General features: G+C 44.8%; 1 protein-coding gene across 1 annotated transcript; it reads left to right on the plus strand.

The window, feature by feature from the left end:
* The first annotated feature begins 1,786 nt into the window (after positions 1–1,786).
* Positions 1,787–12,077, plus strand: LOC138671749 (uncharacterized). The gene is made up of 7 exons (XM_069759901.1): positions 1,787–2,131; positions 2,216–2,302; positions 2,470–2,665; positions 2,812–2,971; positions 3,898–4,377; positions 11,889–11,963; positions 12,032–12,077. Exons 1-7 carry the CDS (start codon positions 2,051–2,053, stop codon positions 12,075–12,077), a joined length of 1,125 nt encoding a protein of 374 aa, XP_069616002.1. The 5' UTR covers positions 1,787–2,050.
* Positions 12,078–19,525: the final 7,448 nt, after the last annotated feature.

Genomic DNA, 19,525 nt, shown 5'->3' on the forward strand with positions numbered 1-19,525 from the left:
AGAGCGATCGTAGCCACGGGGGGGGGGGAGGGTGAAGCCACCCCCCTGGGCTAAACTACCACTCCCCCTGTCCCTGCAGATCGGGTGAAATGGGAGTTAACCCTTTCACCCGATCTGCAGGGACGCGATCTTTCCATGACGCCACATAGGCGTCATGGGTCGGATTGGCACCGACTTTCATGACGTCTACGTGGCGTCATGGGTGGGAAGGGGATAAAACTGTTTATCATTGTTAATAGACTGTTTCAGTGTATAGTGGGGGGGGGGTGGATAGGTCTGTGCTGAAATAATGCCATTTTTTTTTTTTCTCGCAGTGGGTCGATGCAGTCTTTCAGCAGTGCACACACACACAGCAATGTGCATGTGATGCACACAAGCAAGGGCATGTGTCAATGGCGGTGTATGTCACATGTGCTTGCCCTATAAGAACCAGCCATTTGCCCCGTCGCCACCATTTCCTCACTGCTGCAGCTTACTGTTAGATGACACCGCTGCTGCTGTGGGCACTATACAGTCTAAGGCTGCCGTCACACTAGCAGTATTTGGTCAGTATTTTACATCAGTATTTGTAAGCCAAAACCAGGAGTGGAACAATTAGAGGAAAAGTATAATAGAAACATATGCACCATTTCTGGATTTATCACCCACTCCTGGTTTTGGCTTACAAATACTGATGTAAAATACTGACCAAATACTGCTAGTGTGACGGCAGCCTAAGGCTACATTCACATTAGCGTCATGTGACGCTGCGTCGTCGACGCACGACAACGCATGCGTCATGCGCCCCTATCTTTATCATTGGGGACGCATGCGTTGCGTTGTCGTGCGTTTTCGGTAAAACGCACGACACATGCGTCGTTTCACCGCACCTGGGTGGCGTCGGAGACGCTACATGTTGCATTTTTGAAGCGTCAAAAATACGCACGCGTCGCACTTGCGTCGCTCGTGCGTCGTCATTGCGTTACAATTTCCCATTGAAACCTATTGACAACGCACTTGCGTCGCGTGTGTGCGTCGTGCGTGCGTTGTGCGACGCATGCGTCGTTAGATAAAATTAAACCAAAAAGTGTCTAGACAGTGTCTAGACAGTGCAAACAGTGATAAAAACATCCCCCATATATAAAGAAAATGTTGGATTGTTTGTCACTTCTGCTGCAGCATCTAGAGGCAAGACATCACACCAGACGACTTCTACTTTTATTCATCCGCTGTCCAGAGATGTAAGTATAGAATGATTCTGTGCATTTTCTACATGTTTTTTAAAATTGTTTTTGCAAGTTGTGTATTATATTCTGCACTGTGGTTGTTTAAAGATATTTTTGTATTTTTAGTCTGGTTGTGATGTATGGCGTTGTATAGAATGGCGTTTCATTGTCTGCGGCCTTGATTATTGTTCTTTCCAGGATAGATTTTTCTTTTCCATTTTTTGGTTTGGTGGTGTTTTTTGTATTCAGTTGTGATGTTTTATTCTTGCGTTATATGATGGCGTTTAATAGTCTCCGGCCCTGTGGGTTTTATTGTAAAGTATGGTAGTATAGAATGATTCTGTGCCCTTTTATTAAATGTAATAATTTATATTGCAAGTTGTGTATTATGTTCTGCACTGTGGTTATGTAAAGACATTGTTGTATGTTTCTGGTTGTGATGTATGGCGTTGTATGGCCTTTTATTGTATCCGTCCCTGTCGGTTTTATTGTAAAGTATGGTGTGTTATTGCCGTTTCTGCCCTTAATTTTTGGGTGTTGTTAATTTTTTCCTTTCAAAAATCTATTGTGGTTTTTGGGTTGCTCCATGCATACTGTACTTTTTAAAAAAAAAAAAACTCTCTTTTGGGATTACTACATAGGGTCTGTTGTAGATTAGTTTTCTTATCTTTAGGCTTTTGTTTACTCTGGCATTGGGTTGTCTCTGCCATTGTTTCTTTTAATCAATGTGGCAGTGTTGTTTGCTCAGCGTTAGTTCAGTTGGAGTGCAATGTTCTTTGTGGTTGAAATGAAAATGTTTTTTTTTTCTTTTATATTGCTGGATTGTGCATAGGAGCATAGGATCAATGTTATTTTGTTCTTTTTTTCAGAATCAGAATTGCATTATGGCCAGCGATTCCAGCAACACCCCACCGCTGAGGAGTCCGGTGAGTACATGATCTACTATTGCTTACTATATTCGCTGTCATTTGTAGATGGGTCACTCAACTTTTTGGTGAACTATTTTGCAGGCTTCTTCAAGTGAGGAGGAGAACCAGGAGGAACAGAGGGAGCAGGAGCAGAGACCACGGGGCCAAGCTGTGGTTGCAGGACGGAGAGTAAGTTTTTATTTCAAACCTATTCCTTTTTTTTCGTTAATTTTTTTGTTTTTGCGGGTATGGGGGGTGGTGGGAGGGGGTGGTGGTGTGTGTGGTAGGTGGCGGTGGAGGAGGTAGGGACAACATTTTTTTATCTTGCAAACATTAATATTTTCCATTTATTCTAGGTTTCACAACGGGCCCATGATGACCCACTGGATATCGATATGATGGTGGCATTCATAGAAGAACGGGGCCCGTTGTGGGACAGCCGTGACCCCCGGCACGCGGACCAGGGCATATTGCGCCGTTTGTGGATAGAGGTGGCACAATCGCTGTGGGATGGCTTCGACAGCGCTTCCCCCAAGGGCAAAGCTAGTTTTCGTAAGTATTTCCAAAATGCTGCTGTGACCCATCATGCCAGGATTACACAACCGTCTGTGATGTCTTCTATTGGGATTGCACACGGTTGCGTAATCGTTTTCAATATATTCTCTAAAACCTTTTTTATTTTTTTAATTTATACACAGTTAAACAATTGAAGACCAGATGGCGCTCCATGAAGGACCGTTTCAGGAGGGGCCTGAAAAAGGAGGGACAGACCCGTAGTGGTGCTGCAGCTTCAAGGACCTCTGTGTACAAATACAACCGTATATTGCAGTTCTTGCGACCGGTCCTTGAAAGCAGAGAGTAAGTATAGTACCTATGCACACACCTAGTTTTTACAACATGCATATTCACCTACTATATTCCAGCCACGTAGCTTATTGCCCAGCCATTTATTTTGGCAAGTACGAAGTATAGAAATGAAGAAAAAAATGCAAGCTTACCGAGGCGTGAAAAGTAAAAAATACATACTTTTATCCTCTTCAATCATAAGCAGAGGATGAAACATCAGCACAATACAATAGACACTATCTACGCGTTTCAGGTGACAGGGAACATCAGACCTGAAACGCGTAGATAGTGTTTTTATTGTATTGTGCAGATGTTTCATCCTCTGCTTCTGATTGAAGTGAATAAAGTATTTAGTTTTTACTTTTCACGCCTCGTTGACCTCGAATTTTTTATTCATTTCTGGTCTTCTCACACTTGACACAGCGGCTCCCTTCTGGGATTACTACAATGGTGAGCTTGACTTACTAGTTATTTCCCTGAAATCAGAAGTATACAGAACACAGAAAGATAGTAGATTGGCCATGCCCGGGCAATATTTCATAGTGGAGTAGTATAGTGCCCATCCAGGTGTATCCCAGTTTTTTTATACACAAAAAATTAAAATATAATAGACACGCCATACCTTCTACTGCAAGGCAGGTTATGTTCCCATGGTTGCTCAGCTCGCAGGACCTGTGATGACGTCTCGGTCACATGACCGTGACGTCATGGCAGTTCCAACGTAAGCATAATTGTCTGGCGTTACAAACCGCAACCATGGGTGACTATTTTGAATTAAATAAATGCATTTTTTTTTAATATTGATGGGGCATATGCAGTGTCAATATTAAAAATAGGTTAATATTAACGGCGGAAATGGATACCGGCGGTAAAGTTAATTAATGACGCATGTGAAATGTTATATTTAGTATACTAATGGTTTCCTTATGTTTTCACAGAACACACAGCAGCACCCGCGAGACTGTCCGACCCTCTGGAGCGGTCCTTCGTGAAGCGCCATCTGAACCGTCGCAGCCATCCCACAGCGAGAGCAGGTCTGCACCACCACAATCTGGCGAACCGGCAGCCGGTCCATCAGATGTTCCCCTGGCCGAGGCCTCTGGCGCTCCTTCCTTCGGGTCTTCCCGACAGCGTCAGCGGGCCTCGGACAGGGTGGTCATGCCCGAATTTTTACATTTGAGCACCGTATTTCAGAATGGTTTCAAGGCGCTGTGCGATAAAATGTCCAATATCGACCAGCGTCTTGAAAACATCGAATCGGAGCTCTCGAGGCCGGCCAAACATTTTTTTAGTGCCATTCACAAGGGCATGGTTGAACATCTTACGCCGGAACTCCAGATTTCGGTCATGCAGGGCTGCAACAACGCATATGTCACTGCTCTGCAGCAGGCTCGGGTCATGCAGTCAGCGACAAATGTGCCCGCAGTACCATCACTGGCTGCCATGACTCCGACTCCTGCTGCAGAGCACCACCACAGAGCTCCGCGTGCCGAGGGCCACCGCCACCACAGAACAGAGCCCTAAAGTTCTGATCATGCCAGGCCTTCAAGGGCACACAGACGGGAAGCCGACCCACACCCAGAGGGAGAGAGGAGGAAAAAAAAGAAGACGACGACGACAAGCACTACAACCTTGGCTATGGCTGCTCCCAAAACAACCACCACTACACAGCCTGGGTCTACACGGAGTACACCCAGTACCCAGCCTGGGTCTACAAGGAGTACACCGAGTACACAGCCTGGGTCTACCCGGAGCCGGAGTAGCCAGCCAAGGACACTGGTTGTCCCTCCTCCTCCCTCACCTCCTGCTTTGGCAGGATCGCCACCGTCAACTGGCTGGATTGATGTCGGCATCCCGTCTAGTGTCATAGACTATGCTGCTTCCTCCCCCTCGTCCTCCTCCTCGGTCTCCTCAACACCCCCCAAAAGTGGGGGATATCAATCCCCCTTAATTGCTGATATCGATACCCCCTAACATTTCCCATTTCTTTTTTTTTGTGTCCCTAATAAAATTGTTATTTTTTTTTTTTTTAATTATTTTTTATTGTCTCAAATAAAGTTTGCACCAAATCACACCGTGCGCCGTATACACAAATCTTGTCTTTGTAACAACTGATGTGCAATGTATGACAATATTTAATACATTTTTTTTTTCATTTTTTTTATAGGGCTGTCGTTCATTGTACTATGAGATGTTACAAACACAAACAGCATTGCTCAATATGTCAAGTTTAAAATGTACCATCACACAACGATTTCAGTAACGATATAGTTGGTTTTTGTGTGTAACCAACGTTATCTTTTCTGAAATCGTACAACGATTAGGCCCCTGCTGTGAGATTTTTGGTGTCAGCGAATGATTAGGAATTTCTTGGGGTAACTGATCACACGCTGTCATTGTTGGATCGGCGTGTTTGACACCGATCCAGCAATGTCTTTGCTTTAAACAAGGGAATATTGGGTTACTAGCGCAGTGTTTTAAACACTCAAATAAGTGAACAATACCCCCCAAAAAAAATAAAGGTGTCAACCACGTCCCTCGTCGTCATCTTTCCGCAGTCACTGACACTGTTTCCCGCCCGTAAAGCAGAGCACACCGTTGACTTAAACGCTGTGCTTTGCTTTAGGGCTGGCACAGTACGGAAAGCTGACGGCGATGGACGTGTCACACACCGGAATGAAAGGTTTTTTTTATTTTTTTATATTACATTTACAATGGTAAACAGGGAAAACATTGTGAGTGCGGCCATGCGCTTCATAACATTACCCAGATTACACGGGGACTTGCTCTTTTTTGGTCGCTGGAGAGCTGTCTGTGTGACAGCTCTCCAGAAACCACGCGACGACTAAACAACGGTCACGGTCCGGTCGTATCACTGGTCGGTATCGTTGGATAATAGTTTTATTAATGTACCTTAAGATTATTGGTCAGGTGAGGTGGTAGCAATGTTCACAGTGTCGCCACTATTTGACTCTGGACGTATTCCAGCATCCTGAGTGCAATAGTGTTAACTCTGTAGAGTTTTGCAAACATGATCGTCTCCCTCCTTGTCAAGCCAGGTTCCATATGCAAATAGTCTGCAGGATTAAAAATGGTTGACAAGGTGGGAGCCGATTATGTTATACGTCAAAACTATGGAACACACGGCTGAAATATTTTTTTGTTTTGTCACAGTCCATTTGTGTACTGGTGCTCACATAAATTTTGTGGGACACACATTACTTTACATAACATTGGATTTTACAATTTGATTACTATGGAAAAACATATGGGAGATTTTTTTTGTGAAAACGGAAAGGCACAACTTTATTTCAAAACACAACGCATTAGAAAATCAGGGGACATTATAACAATAACCTTACATAGGATGGTTAAATGACATGGACTCCACAGTGTTTACATGACATCATAATAACAAGATGAATTAAACCATTTGATCTTGCCATGAAACACGGCCAACATCTGAAACAAAGTATGCAGCAAATTGGTCCCTCATATGAGCAATCTCCACAGTTGTCCGCAGAGGATGATCTTGATAATCAGGCAATGGATTTGCTATGGGTTCATCGAGTTCCACGTTGACTCTCTCTTTATCAATAATAAAATTGTGGAGAACCACACACGCCTTCACCACCTCATCCACTGTCTCAATTTTCAAATTTATAGCGGATCCTAAGATACGCCATTTGGAGACAAGGATTCCAAAGGCGCACTCCACAGTTCTTCTGGCCCTGGACAGTCTATAATTAAATATACTTTTGGTGCGGTCCAACCCCCGACTGGAGTACGGTTTAAGTAGGTTGCCACTCATTTGAAAAGCCTCATCCCCAACAACAACAAATGGCAGGGCCGGGCCTTCGGTGTTGGGAAGAGGTCGTGGATGGGGGAAATTAAAATTGTTATCGTACAATCTTCGGCTCATATCAGATTCCTTAAATGTCCGTGAATCATTTGCACGGCCAAACGCTCCAATGTCCACAGCGAGAAAACTGCAGTCCGCACCTGCAATTGCCATCAGCACGGTGGAAAAGTATTTTTTATAATTAAAAAACAGAGATCCACTTCTTGAAGGCTTGGTAATCCTAATGTGCTTCCCATCCACGGCTCCAATACAGTTAGGGAAAGAACACACTTGTTCGAATTTTTGGGCATTGGCCTGCCATAATTCTGTTGTTGGGATAGGTAAAAATTCCTCCCGGAGGTTGTCCCACAATGCGCGGCATGTGTCGGCAATAATACCAGACAGTGTGGAGACTCCAATCCGAAACTGGAAATGCAGTGATCTCAAGGTCTCTCCAGTAGCAAGGAAACTGACAAGAAGAAAAATAAATAAATGAAATTAATTAAATTGTTATGAAAGAATTTTTCATTCTTAATTACAATCCCCCACCCCACAAAACCAAAACACGTTAGTTACTTGAAAAAATGGCAAGAACATATAACTCCTTCACATTGCATTACGTACCGTAGAGTCACCAGCAGACGTTCCTCGGGGGAAATCGATTTACGGAGCTGCGTGTCCTGCCTGGCAATGGTTCCTTCCACCAGACGCAGCAGATATCGGAAGCTGTTTTGTGACATCCTGGTGTATTCAAAGTATTTCTGCTGGTTCTCATTTAATTCGCCAAACAGACAATGGTAGGCTCCACGACTCTCTCGGACTTTCACTATAGGGTGTAGCCAAAAACGCCGACGACTCCTTCTCCGTAGTTTGTCTCTTTTCCTCTGTTCATGACAGGCAATAGCATAAGCAATAGCAAGGGCTAATTCCAGCTCAAAATTGAGGTAGATACTCTCCATGGGACGATCCATCTTGATGCTGTATGGTTGGAAATAATCTATGCCGGGGTATATATACCACTATTACATTAATACCCACCCTCATCTACCCATTGGTGGCATTATCTATTGTCTAGACACTAGACCCACCCTCTTCTATTCATTGGTGGTGTTATCTAGTGTCTAGACACTAAATTGTGTGTAAAGATATAATCATTGTTTGACAACGCATGCGTCGTAAAACGCTGCGTTTTTTGTAAAAACGCAACAAAAACGCACAAAAAACGCTGCGTTTTACGACGCATCCGTCCGACGCTTGCGTCAAAAAAGGTGCGTTTTTGCATGCGTTTCCGATCCGTCGTGCGTTGCGTCGGCGACGCAGCGTCGCATGACGCTAATGTGAACGTAGCCTTAGAGTGTTTTTTTGGAGCGAATTGTCAGAGAGATAGGTTTAGGGAGTCGGGACTAGTTGTAATATCAGCCCTTTTCAGGGTAGGTTACAGCAGTTCATAGCACTGTTTGCCAGGCAGGTCTGTGCCAGTGCTGTGCAAGTGTTTGTCACAGCATTTGGTGTAATCTAGCTCAGCCAATCCTTTTGGGCTAGTGTAGCATTGTCTGATAGTCATCTGAGTAGCCCGCCTGTGAAACTAACTACTACACCTGTGTATCTCTATTTTCACTGCATCTAATCCAGTTAATAGTTTTGGGCCTAGGAGCAGTGTCTGCACGTCAGCAGAGTAGCCCGCCTGTGACACTAACTATACCGCCTGTGTATTTAAATTTTTACTGCATCTAATCCAGTTAATAGTTTTGGGCCTAGGAGCAGTAGGAGCAGTGTCTGCACGTCAGCAGAGTAGCCCGCCTGTGACACTAACTATACCGTCTGTGTATCTCTATTTTCACAGCATCTAATCCAGTTAATAGTTTTGGGCCTAGGAGCAGTGTCTGCACGTCAGCAGAGTAGCCCGCCTGTGACACTAAGGCCATGTTCACACTATGCGGTTTTTACTGCGGAACCGCTGCGGTTTTTACTGCGGAACCGCTGCGATTTTGCCGCTGCGGGTCCGCAGCTGTTTTCCATGCAGGGTACAGTACAATGTTACCCTATGGAAAACAGAAACCGCAGTGCACATGATGCGGAAAATCCCGAAAAAAACTGCGCTGAATTGCTGCGGAAAAAAAGGACCATGTCACTTCTTTGTGCAGAATCGCAGCGATTCTGCACCCATAGAAATGCATTGATCCGCTTACTTCCCGCATGGGGCTGTGCCCACCATGCGGGAAGTAATGCGGATAATGTGCGGGTTATACCCGGGGTGGAGGAGAGGAGACTCTCCTCCAGGCCCCGGGAACCATATTTGTATTAAAAAAAAAGAATTAAAATAAAAAATCATGATATACTCACCTCTGAAGTCTCAGCGCTGCACGCGGCCGTCCGGTCTCAGGTTTGCTATGCGACCAGGACCTTCGGTGACGTCGCGGTCACATGACCGTGACGTCACCGAAGGTCCTGGTCGCACAGCATCTTTGGAACCGGACCGCCGCCTGCAGCGCCGAGATCGGGACGTCAGAGGGTGAGTATACCATGATTTTATTATTTTTAACACTACTATTGATGCTGCATATTGCTGCATATGCAGCATCAATAGTAGGGGTAAAATCCCGCAGCGGAACCCGCAGGACAAACCGCGATAAATCTGCAGGGATAACCACAGCGGGTTTGCCCTGCAGATTTATCAAATCCGCTGCGGGAGAACCCACAGGATAAAAAGGAACGTGTGAATGTGGCCTAACTATACCGCCTGTGTATCTTAATTTTTACTGCATCTAATCCAGTTAATATTTTTGGGCCAAGGAGCAGTGTCTGATGCCCAGAATCTTTGTGAGTCGGATCCAGGCCCAGGTTAAGAAGGTTCTGAGCATAATGTAGACCCTTGTTCCCAAACTGTAACTCCTGTTGGTGGAGACAATGAGGAAGATGATGATGAGACTGAGATACCTGATTGGAACGAAAACTTGAGTTTTCGGTCAGGGCAGGAAGAGGTTGGCTCTGAGGACGACGAGTGTGAGAACACACAGGATGATGATGACGAGTTTGTAGACCCCACTTACTGTCAACCCCCAGTCTGCCAGTCCATGAGGTCAGCAGAGGAGGTGGAGGAGGATGCTAGTGACGAGTCTGACGATGAGGTAACTTTGCACCTTCCTGGAGAGAGACGGAGTACTGGAAGCACGTCAACAACTGCATCCTCAACCCCAACTGTGCCTCAGACCAGAAGACGTGGTGGCTCTTTAGGTCGCACGGGCTCTAAGCCTTGCATAACCTGGGCATTTTTTGACAATGCAAAGGATGACCCAACTCATGTTGTCTGTAAGATTTGTCAACAAAATCTGAGTAGAGGACAAAAAATGACTAGCTTGAGTACTTCATGCATGAACCGTCACATGAATATGAGGCATAAGTTGCAGTGGGAAGCTCACTGTGCTACAATGCGGCCTAGTGGGCCAGGTCAACCCCCATCTGCCCCATCAAGTGCATCCGCGTCCTCTTCATCCTCTGTGACTGTGGGGACAGCAGTCGCACATGGTTTTGGACGCAGACCTTTCACCTTTTTCTCGCAACAGCCAGTGTGATTGGCAGGTCGTCAGGACATTTACAAGTGGAAACACCTGCTGTTGTTGAGCGCTCTCCGACATCGACACCACATTTTGATCAAGGCAACATAACATCTCCGCCTGCACCTTCCTCACAGACCAGCAGTTTGCCGGGGACACCCTACTCAACTCCGTCTAAGCACAGCAGCCAGCCCTCAGATGTGGACAAGTAAAAGACCATTTCCTCCTAGCCATGACAAAGCTAAGAGGTTGGATTTCTCCATCAGCAAGCTGTTGGCTACAGAAATGCTGCCTTTCCGCCTGGTGGACACAGAGGATTTTCAAGACCTTATGTCCATCGCAGTGCCCCAGTACCAGATGCCCAGTCGCCACTACTTCTCAAAGAAAGCTGTGCCTGCGCTACACCAGCATGTCGCGCACAACATCACCGCTTCCTTGAGAAACTCTGTGTGTGACAGGGTGCATTTCACCACAGACACTTGGACGAGTAGACATGGACAGGGGCATTACATGTCGCTGACTGGGCACTGGGTAACTACGGCGACATCAGGAGAAGGGGCTGCTGTCCAAGTCTTGCCATCCCCACGAGTTGCTCGTCGATCCTCTGTATCTAGAAGTTCCTCCATTGCATCTGCCTCCTCAACCTCCTCTTGGTCCTCCACCTGCACCCAAAGCCTGTCTGGTAATGCCACCCACGTTGTAACTGCGCAGAAGGAATCCTGCACACCTCCTCACTATGCTGTCACCAGGGCTCAACAGCATCAGGCAGTGTTTACATTGAAATGTCTGGGAAATGTGAGTCACACAGCTGAGGAGTTGTGGTCAGCTCTGGAGACCGAGTTCCATCAATGGTTGTCTCCACTCAACCTGCAGCCAGGGAAGGCTGTGTGCGACAATGCTGCAAACCTGATAATTTAAAGAGAAAACCACATGCCCAAAAAAGGTTGGAACTCCACAAGAAGTATTTTTTACAAAAATGCAAAAGTTTATTTCCACATAGAGATACTACACACAATTTAAAAACATTTAAAAATACTCCAGAGAGTAAATAACTCCAATAATCCAAAGAAAGATATTACATGCAAAATACGCCTATACAAAGACAATGTCTGGCATAGAGAAAAAAATTAATTTATTTGCACCAAATTTATTTGCTTATACCACAAATGCTGCATATAGTTGTAATAAACAAATAATTCCAATAAAACGGAACCTCTAGGTTGGCGACCTTTATATACAAGCGGACTGAATCATATATACTGGAGCAGAGGTCTCTAAATGGAAAGACTGAAATAGTGTGACAAACTCACAAATTGTATCACTCTTGCCTACAGATAGCCCATTGCTGGAGCACACAAGTGAAATGGTGTTGCTAGATCTGGTGTTAAGTCTCCAGAGATGTCCATATCAGTATCAACACTGTTATAAGTCATTCATACCCGTATAGAGTCATAGTTTGCCAACCAAACATAGCAAGGGAAAGCTGTATACTTCACCCTAACCAGTCCTCTACGGTCGCCCCCTGGTCCCTTAGAGCAGCGGTGCAGCCAGAATGTAAGTGGAGTTTAGAAGCCCACGCGTTCCGACACAAACGGGTGTCTTTCTCAAGGTGAGTGTATCCCTTGTGTGGAGTTACGACTATTTAAGCCATACCAATCTCATTTACCTTGCTCTCAGGTGTGAAGAGCAGGAAGCGGCCGTGGCATCGGCGTGTTTTTCCTAACCCGGAAGTGTAAGTCCGGGATCATCTCCTTGCCAAGCGCATGGAGTGAAAAAAAGTGAAAAATGTAAAGGGGTCTGAATACTTTATGTAACCACTGTACACATGATTGTGGCCTGATCCATTTTTACCATTTGTGTTTAAGTGTGTGCCGTCCAAGTGTCACGTAACAGAACAAAATGCATTCAAGAAATGACTGATATTTATGCGTTAAGCCCTTCACGACCTTCACTGTACTAGTGTAAGGAGGTGGCCGGTCTCCTCAGTTGCACCCTCTCCTCTGTCCGTGTGACCCCACGTGCACTTTTAGGCACATATGTTATGTACGTGTAATGTTCTCTATATGTTTTATATCTTCTAATGTACTGTGATGTAATGTAGTATGTTGAGTTGTATTTGTATTGTAATGTGCACGTTTCCCTTTAATGCCTGTCTAGTTAGAGACAGAATTAGTTAAATAAGGTGGCTGGACCTGCAGCCACAAGGAGAGAGGAAGCTGCTGCTAGAACAGCCCAGATAATTGACCAGGGAGACGTGTACTGCAGAAGGGGCATTGCCAGACTCCCGGATGAGACAGATCTGTTGCCCCGGACCAAAGGCTACTACCGACTGAAGGACTACAACACAGGCATCCAGGACTTAGAAAGGGGCTTTGCTGAAGGGGTCTCAGGCGCCCAGATTCCAGCGATTGGACTACTGTGAACTTTGGCTGCTGCGGCTGTTGTTGGTACCGCTGCAGCAAGTGTCAGGGAGAGAGTAGGAAGCCAGTGTGAAATTGTCTTTTTGTCCATCCTTCATCATTGTTCAATAAAAGTTACTTTTCCCTGTTGGAGTACAGCTGCGTATGTACTGTGCCTTTAAGCCCTTACCGGCCTCCGCCGTACTAGTACAGCGGAGGTCAGATCCCCTGCTTTGATGTGGGCTCCGGCGGTGAGCCCGCACCAAAGCCGGGACATGTCAGCTGTTCTGAACAGCTGACATGTGCACGCAATAGCGGCGGGTGGAATCGCGATTCCCCCGCCGCTATTAACTAGTTAAATGCCGCTGTGAAACGCTGACAGTGGCATTTAACCAGCGCTTCCAGCAATTGGGCTGGAAATGAGAGCATCGCCGACCCCCGTCACATGATCAGGGGTCAGCGATGCGTCGGCATAACCACCAGAGGTCTCCTTGAGACCTCTATGGTTGTTGATGCCGAATTGCTGTGAGCGCCACCCTGTGGTCGGCGCTCATAGCAATGCAGTAAATCTACATAGTGGCGATCTGATGATCGCTCCTATGTAGCAGAGCCGATCGAGTTGTGCCAGCTTCTAGTCTCCCATGGAGGCTATTGCAGCATGGCAAAAGTAAAAAAAAAGTTTTTAAAAATATGAAAAAAATATAGAAGTTTAAATCACCCCCCTTTTGTCCCATTCAAAATAAAACAATAAAAAAAATCAAACCTACACATATTTGGCATCGCCACGTTCAGAATCGCTCGATCAATAAAAAAAAGTATTAACCTGATCGCTAAACGGCGTAACGATAAAAAAATTCGGAACACCAGAATTAAGTTTTTTTGGTCGCCACGACATTGCATTAAATTGTAATAACGGGCGATCAAAAGAACGTATCTGCACATAAGTGGTATCAATAAAAACGTCAGCTCGGCAAGCAAAAAATAAACCCTCACTCAACCCCAGATAACGAAAAATGGAGACGCTACGGGTATCGGAAAATTGCGCAATTTTTTTAAGCAAAGTTTGGAATTTTTTTTCACCACTTAGATAAAAAACAACCTAGACATGTAAGGTGTCTATGAACTCGTAATAACCTGGAGAATCATAATGGCAGGTCAGTTTTAGCATTTAGTGAATCTAGCAAAAAAAGACAAACAAAAAACAAGTGTGGGATTGCACTTTTTTTGCAATTTCACTGCACTTAGAATTTTTTTTCCCGGTTTCTAGCACACGACATGCTAAAACCAATGATGTCGTTCAAAAGTACAACTTGTCCAGCAAAAAAACAAGCCCTGACATGGCCATATTGACGGAAAAATAAAAAAAGTTATGGCTCTGGGAAGGAGGGGAGCGAAAAATAAAAACACAAAAACGAAAAAGGGCAAGGTCTTGAAGGCGTTAAATAACTCAGCCATAATTAACCCCCCGGTTGCCCTTGTTACACTCGTACTGCTCTGAGGGAGGTGCGATAGTGCAGAGCAATACTAGTATGGCGCCAAAATCGCCGCGGTCTCATGATGAGCGCCGCGGCGATTGCATGCAGGTATCGGCTGTATGTGACAGCGGACACCCCGCAGCAATGCCCACGATCGGTGCTAGCACCGATCGTGGGCATTTAACCCCTCTGATGCCGCTGTCAGTAGTGACAGCGGCATAGAGAAGCATCGATACAATCGCGTTGTTCTGGTGGTCACGATGGAGACCCCTGACACCTTGCAGGGAAGGTGGCTTGTGAGCGGCATGTCTCCTTCCTTGCCTGTCAGATCGCTGATCTGATACTTTGCTGTGCAGTATCATATCAGTGATCTGATGTAAAATGGTAATGTCCCATACTGGAACAATATAAAAAAGTTTTACATTTTTTTATAACTTGTTAAAATATATTTTTTTTAAATCCCCAAATAAAGAAAAAAATAAATATTTTACCAATAAATACAGTTATGTAAATAAAAAAAAACAATAAAAGTACACATTTGGTATCGCCGCGTCCATAATAATCCGCTCTATAAGGCCGGTTTCACATGTCAGTGGCTCCGGTATGTGAGGTGACAGTTTCCTCACGTAACGGAGACACTGACTCACGTAGACACATTAAAATCAATGTGTCTCTGCACATGTCAGCGTGTTTTCACGGACCGTGTGTCCGTTTGGAAAACACAGAGACATGTCAGTGTTCGTGGGAGCACACGTATTACACGGACCCATTAAAGTCAATGGGTCCGTGTAAAACACGTACAGCACACGGATGCTGTCCGTGTGCAGTCCGAGTGCCGTGCAGGAGACAGCGCTACAGTAAGCGCTGTCCCCCCCACGTAGTGCTGAAGCCGCCATTCAAATCTTTTTTTTTTTTGTGTTTAAAAAAAAGATCCCTGTCCCCAACCCCCTCCCACCCTACCCGGCTTCCTCGCTGCTTCTTCTCCAAGCCGCAGCTTCTCCTGTATGAGCGGTCACGTGGTGCCGCACATTACAGTGATGAACATGCGGCTCCACCTCCCATAGGAGAAGAAGCAGCGAGGGAGCCGGGTAAGTATTTTATTAACAGCGGGGGGGAGGGGGGAGGTGCACAGGGGGTGGGAGGGGGTTGGGGACAAGGATCTTTTTTTAAAACACCAACAGAAAAAGATTTTTCATATCTTCTCTCCAGCGAACGCTGCTGGAGAGAAGAAATGAATGGCGGCTTCAGCACCAGATGCAGGGGACAGCGCTTAACTGTAGCGCTGTCTCCTGCACAGTGCGGGTGGTACCTAGTCGGCACACGGATGGCGCACGTGTGCACACTGATGTGCCACGTGAGCACACGGACACGGATAATTCCGGTACCGATTTTTCTGGTACCGGAATTATCTGGACGTGTGAGACTGGCCTAAAACTGTCCCACTAGTTAACCCCTTCAGTGAACACCGTAGAAAAAAAAAATATGAGGACAAAAATAATGCTTTATCATGATACCCCTGAACAAAAAGTGCAATAAAATACGATGAAAAAGATGGATATGAATAAAAACGTCATCTTGTCCTGCAAAAAACAAGCTGCCATACAGCTCCATCAGCAGAAAAATAAAAAAGTTATAGCTCGCAGAATAAAGCAATGCTAAAATAATTATTTTTTTCTTTAACCCCTTAACGACAGCCAAATTTTTGAAATCTGACCGGTGTCACTTTATTTTGTAAAAACTATGGAACACTTCAACATATCTCAATGTAGCAGTAATTCCAAGGAAATCTACAAAATATTTTTTTTAGGGACCTATTCAGGTTTGAAGTGCCTTTGGGGGTCCTATATATTGTAAACTCCCCAAAAGTGATACCATTTTAAAAACAGCACCCCTTGACATATTGAAAACTGCTGTCAGGTAGTTTATTTACCCTTCAGGTGCTTTTCAGGAATTAATGCAACGTGACATCACAGGAATGAAAAAGTTTATTTTTACCACCTAAATGTCGCTAACATCTGAACATGTTACTGTAGCCGTCAGACTCTAACACCGCTATTTGGCTGTGAATTGCCATGGCAAACATCAGGACCACACGATCAAGATCTCAGGGCGCCAATGGGGATAAAGAAGGAGACCCCACACACTGTTAACCTTTTATATGATATAGTCATTATTGACAGCAGCATCTAAGGGGTTAAACAGATATGGATGGTGCAAACACTGATCGTGGCTGATACAGCAAGTTGTCAGCTATAGTGTACAGCCGACAGCTGCGGGATTGTCACCTGTATGGGGATACTATCCTCTTATATCTAGGGTCAGTAAAAAGACATATTGTCGGTCATTAAGGTGATAAAATAGTTTTTATTGTGTTAAAGCGCCAAAACATAAAAAAAGATATGAGGTATCGCTGTATTTTCACTGACCCAAAGAATTATGCTGCCTTACCAATTTTACCACACGCAGAGCGGTATTAAAAAAAAAAAAACACAATTCCAGAATTGCTGGTTTTTGTTCATTCTGCCTCCCCAAAATCAGAATAGAAAGCGATCAAAAAAAGTCATGTGCCCGAGAATGGTACCAATGAAAACGACAGCTTGTCCCGCAATAAACAAGCCCTCACATGACTCTGTCGGCCAAAATATGAAAAAATGATAGCTCTCAAAATATGGTGATGCAAAAACTAGTTTTCACAATAAAAAGCGTCTTTTAGGCTATGTGCACACGTTGCAGAATTTCAACGGAAATTTCCACGGAAATTCTTCAACTCCCTGCCGTGGGAAATACACATGCAGAATTGGCATGCGTTTTCCCACTAAACACTAGCATTTTGCAAGCGTAATTACCTTGCAGAATGCTAGCGTTTTCCAAGTGATCTGTAGCATCGCTTGGAAAACTGATTTACAGGTTGGTCACACTTGTCAAACATAGTGCTTGATAAGTGTGACCAACTTTTTACTATTGATGCGGCCTATGCAGCTTCAATAGTAAAAAGATAGAATGTTAAAAATAATTTAAAAAAATTAAAAAATCGTGATATTCTCACCTTCCGACGGCCCCCACAGCCTTCCCACTCCTCGCAATGCTCCCGGCAGCTCCCGTTCACAGTACTGCCTCACGGCAATGACCCCAGATGACGTAGCATCACGCGAGACCGCACGTCATCACAGGTCATTGTCGCAAGGCAGTACTGGGAACGGGAGCATTGCGAGGAGCGGGAAGGCTGCTGGAAGGTGAGAATATCACGATTTTTAATTTTAATTTTTTTTTTTTACAGGTATATGGTTCCCAGGGCCTAGAGGAGAGTCTCCTCTCCTCCACCCTGGGTACCAACTGCACATGATCCGCTTACTGCCCGCATGGTGGGCATAGACCCATGCGGGAAGTAAGCGGATCAATGCATTCCTATGTGTACGGAATCGCGGAACATGCTGCATTTTTTTCTGGAATGCAATTCCGTGGAAAAAAAGCAGCATGTGCATTAAAAATGAAGGGATGCTTATGTGTGTTTTTAGCGTTTTTTTAATGGAAAATGGCCGGAAAAAAAACGATAAAAAAATGCTAAAAATCCTGAACGTGTGCACATAGCCTTTGTGTGTGTCAGCAGCCAAACATTAAAACCAGATATAAATCTGGTATCGCTGTTATCGCACCGACCCGAAGAATAAAGTTACCTAATCACTTATACCGCACGAGGAATGGCGTAAAAAATAAATAAAACAAATTCTTCACATGCTGTTGATTTTTTTTCATTCTGCCTCCCAAAGATCACAGTATGGCTTGGTGCACATTTATCCTGTGCTCTGCGCTGAGCGCTTGCTCCGGGGTTTCAATGTTAATCTCTTATATACGTGATTCAGACAGAACCTCTGGCTGAACAGTCCCTATAATGAGGCAGATGGAAGCACGGTGGACGCCATAGCACGTGTGATCCGAGGATGTCCGTCTTTTTAGGATTGCATAAAAGTGCCATCGGCCACAGTTTTGTGCACTTCTGAAAAGAAGGAAACGGCGGAACAGAGTCTAGAGTAAATCTGCTGCCTCGCTATAGTGAATAGATCCATTGTGGGTTTCATCTGAATCACGTCACTCAGAGATTTAGATGGAAACCCCAAAGTAAGTGGTCAGCACAGAGCGCCATCCCAAACATTTTGGAAAATGTTCCCAATAAAAGCTTCCACTCAATCCACAAAAAAAGCAAGTCTCCACTTAGATCTGTCATCTGTTAATGGAAATATAGGGGGCTTCCACGTTACTGGTAGCACAAAGGCTCTGGAAAAGCGAAATGGCTCCTCACCCGCCAAAAGAAATTCAGCAAATTCTCAGCTCCCAAATCCAAATGCCCTCCTCCCTTCTGAACCCCAGTGTGCCTAAACAACATTTAGCGCCCACATGTTTGTCATTTCTGTAGTGATGAGAGCCTGCCTAATTTACAGGTGCGTGTCTCCAGAAGCACGGACTGGGCATAAAATATTGGTCACTACAACGTACTGGTCACTACAGCGTACTGGTCACTACAACAGCAGTTTGTAATTTTCACTCAGCAAAATCCACTGCTGCCTATTTCTGGAAAACACCCATGGAGTCAAAATTATCACTACATCTGTAGATAAATTCCCAAAGGTTATAATTTCCAAAATGGGGTCACTTGAGGGGGATTCTGCTTTTCTAGCACTTAGGGGCATGGAACCCACAAACTTGTCTAGGAAAATCTGCGCTCCAGGAGGCAAATAGCGCTCTGTCCCTCCCGAGTCTCTCCGTATGGCAAAGTTCTACTGTATAGCCACATATGGGGTATTTCTACATTCAGCAGAAATTGTGGGACAAATTCTGGTGCCATTTTTACACATTTCACAGTCTGAAAAAGTAAAACTTGGGGCTAACACACAATCTTGGTGGTAAAAATGTCAATTATTTTTTCTCCACTGCCCAATGGTATAAAAGTTTGTGACACACCTGTGGTGTCAATATAAACACTGCACCCCTAGATGAATTCATTGAGAGGTTTAATTGGTAAAATGGGGTCACTTATGGGGAGGGTTCTGCTATTCTGGCACCTCAGGGGCTTTGTCGATGTAACATGGCACCCTCAAACAAGTGCAGCAAAATCTGCACTGTAATATAGCGCTACTTCCCTTCTGAGCTTTGCACTGTGCCTCAAAAGTAGTTTTTGACAACTACTGGGGTATCGGTGAACTCAGGAGAAATTGCACAAAAAACTTTGGGGTCCATTTTCTCCTTTTCCCTTGTGAAAATACAAAATTTGTAGCTAAAAAAGATTTGGGAAGAATTAGATT

Source organism: Ranitomeya imitator, chromosome 3, assembly GCF_032444005.1.
Source record: "Ranitomeya imitator isolate aRanImi1 chromosome 3, aRanImi1.pri, whole genome shotgun sequence".
Taxonomy (NCBI): domain Eukaryota; kingdom Metazoa; phylum Chordata; class Amphibia; order Anura; family Dendrobatidae; genus Ranitomeya; species Ranitomeya imitator.

What these genes read in the sequence shown, in the direction of transcription:
- LOC138671749 (XM_069759901.1), top strand. Translation starts at nt 2,051, where the DNA reads ATGTTATTTTGTTCTTTTTTTCAGAATCAGAATTGCATTATGGCCAGC. An exon ending in CTGTGGTTGCAGGACGGAGA is followed by an intron (nt 2,303 to 2,469) that starts GTAAGTTTTTAT and finishes CATTTATTCTAG; the next exon opens with GTTTCACAACGGGCCCATGA. An exon ending in ATGCAGTCAGCGACAAATGT is followed by an intron (nt 4,378 to 11,888) that starts GCCCGCAGTACC and finishes CTGGTCCCTTAG; the next exon opens with AGCAGCGGTGCAGCCAGAAT.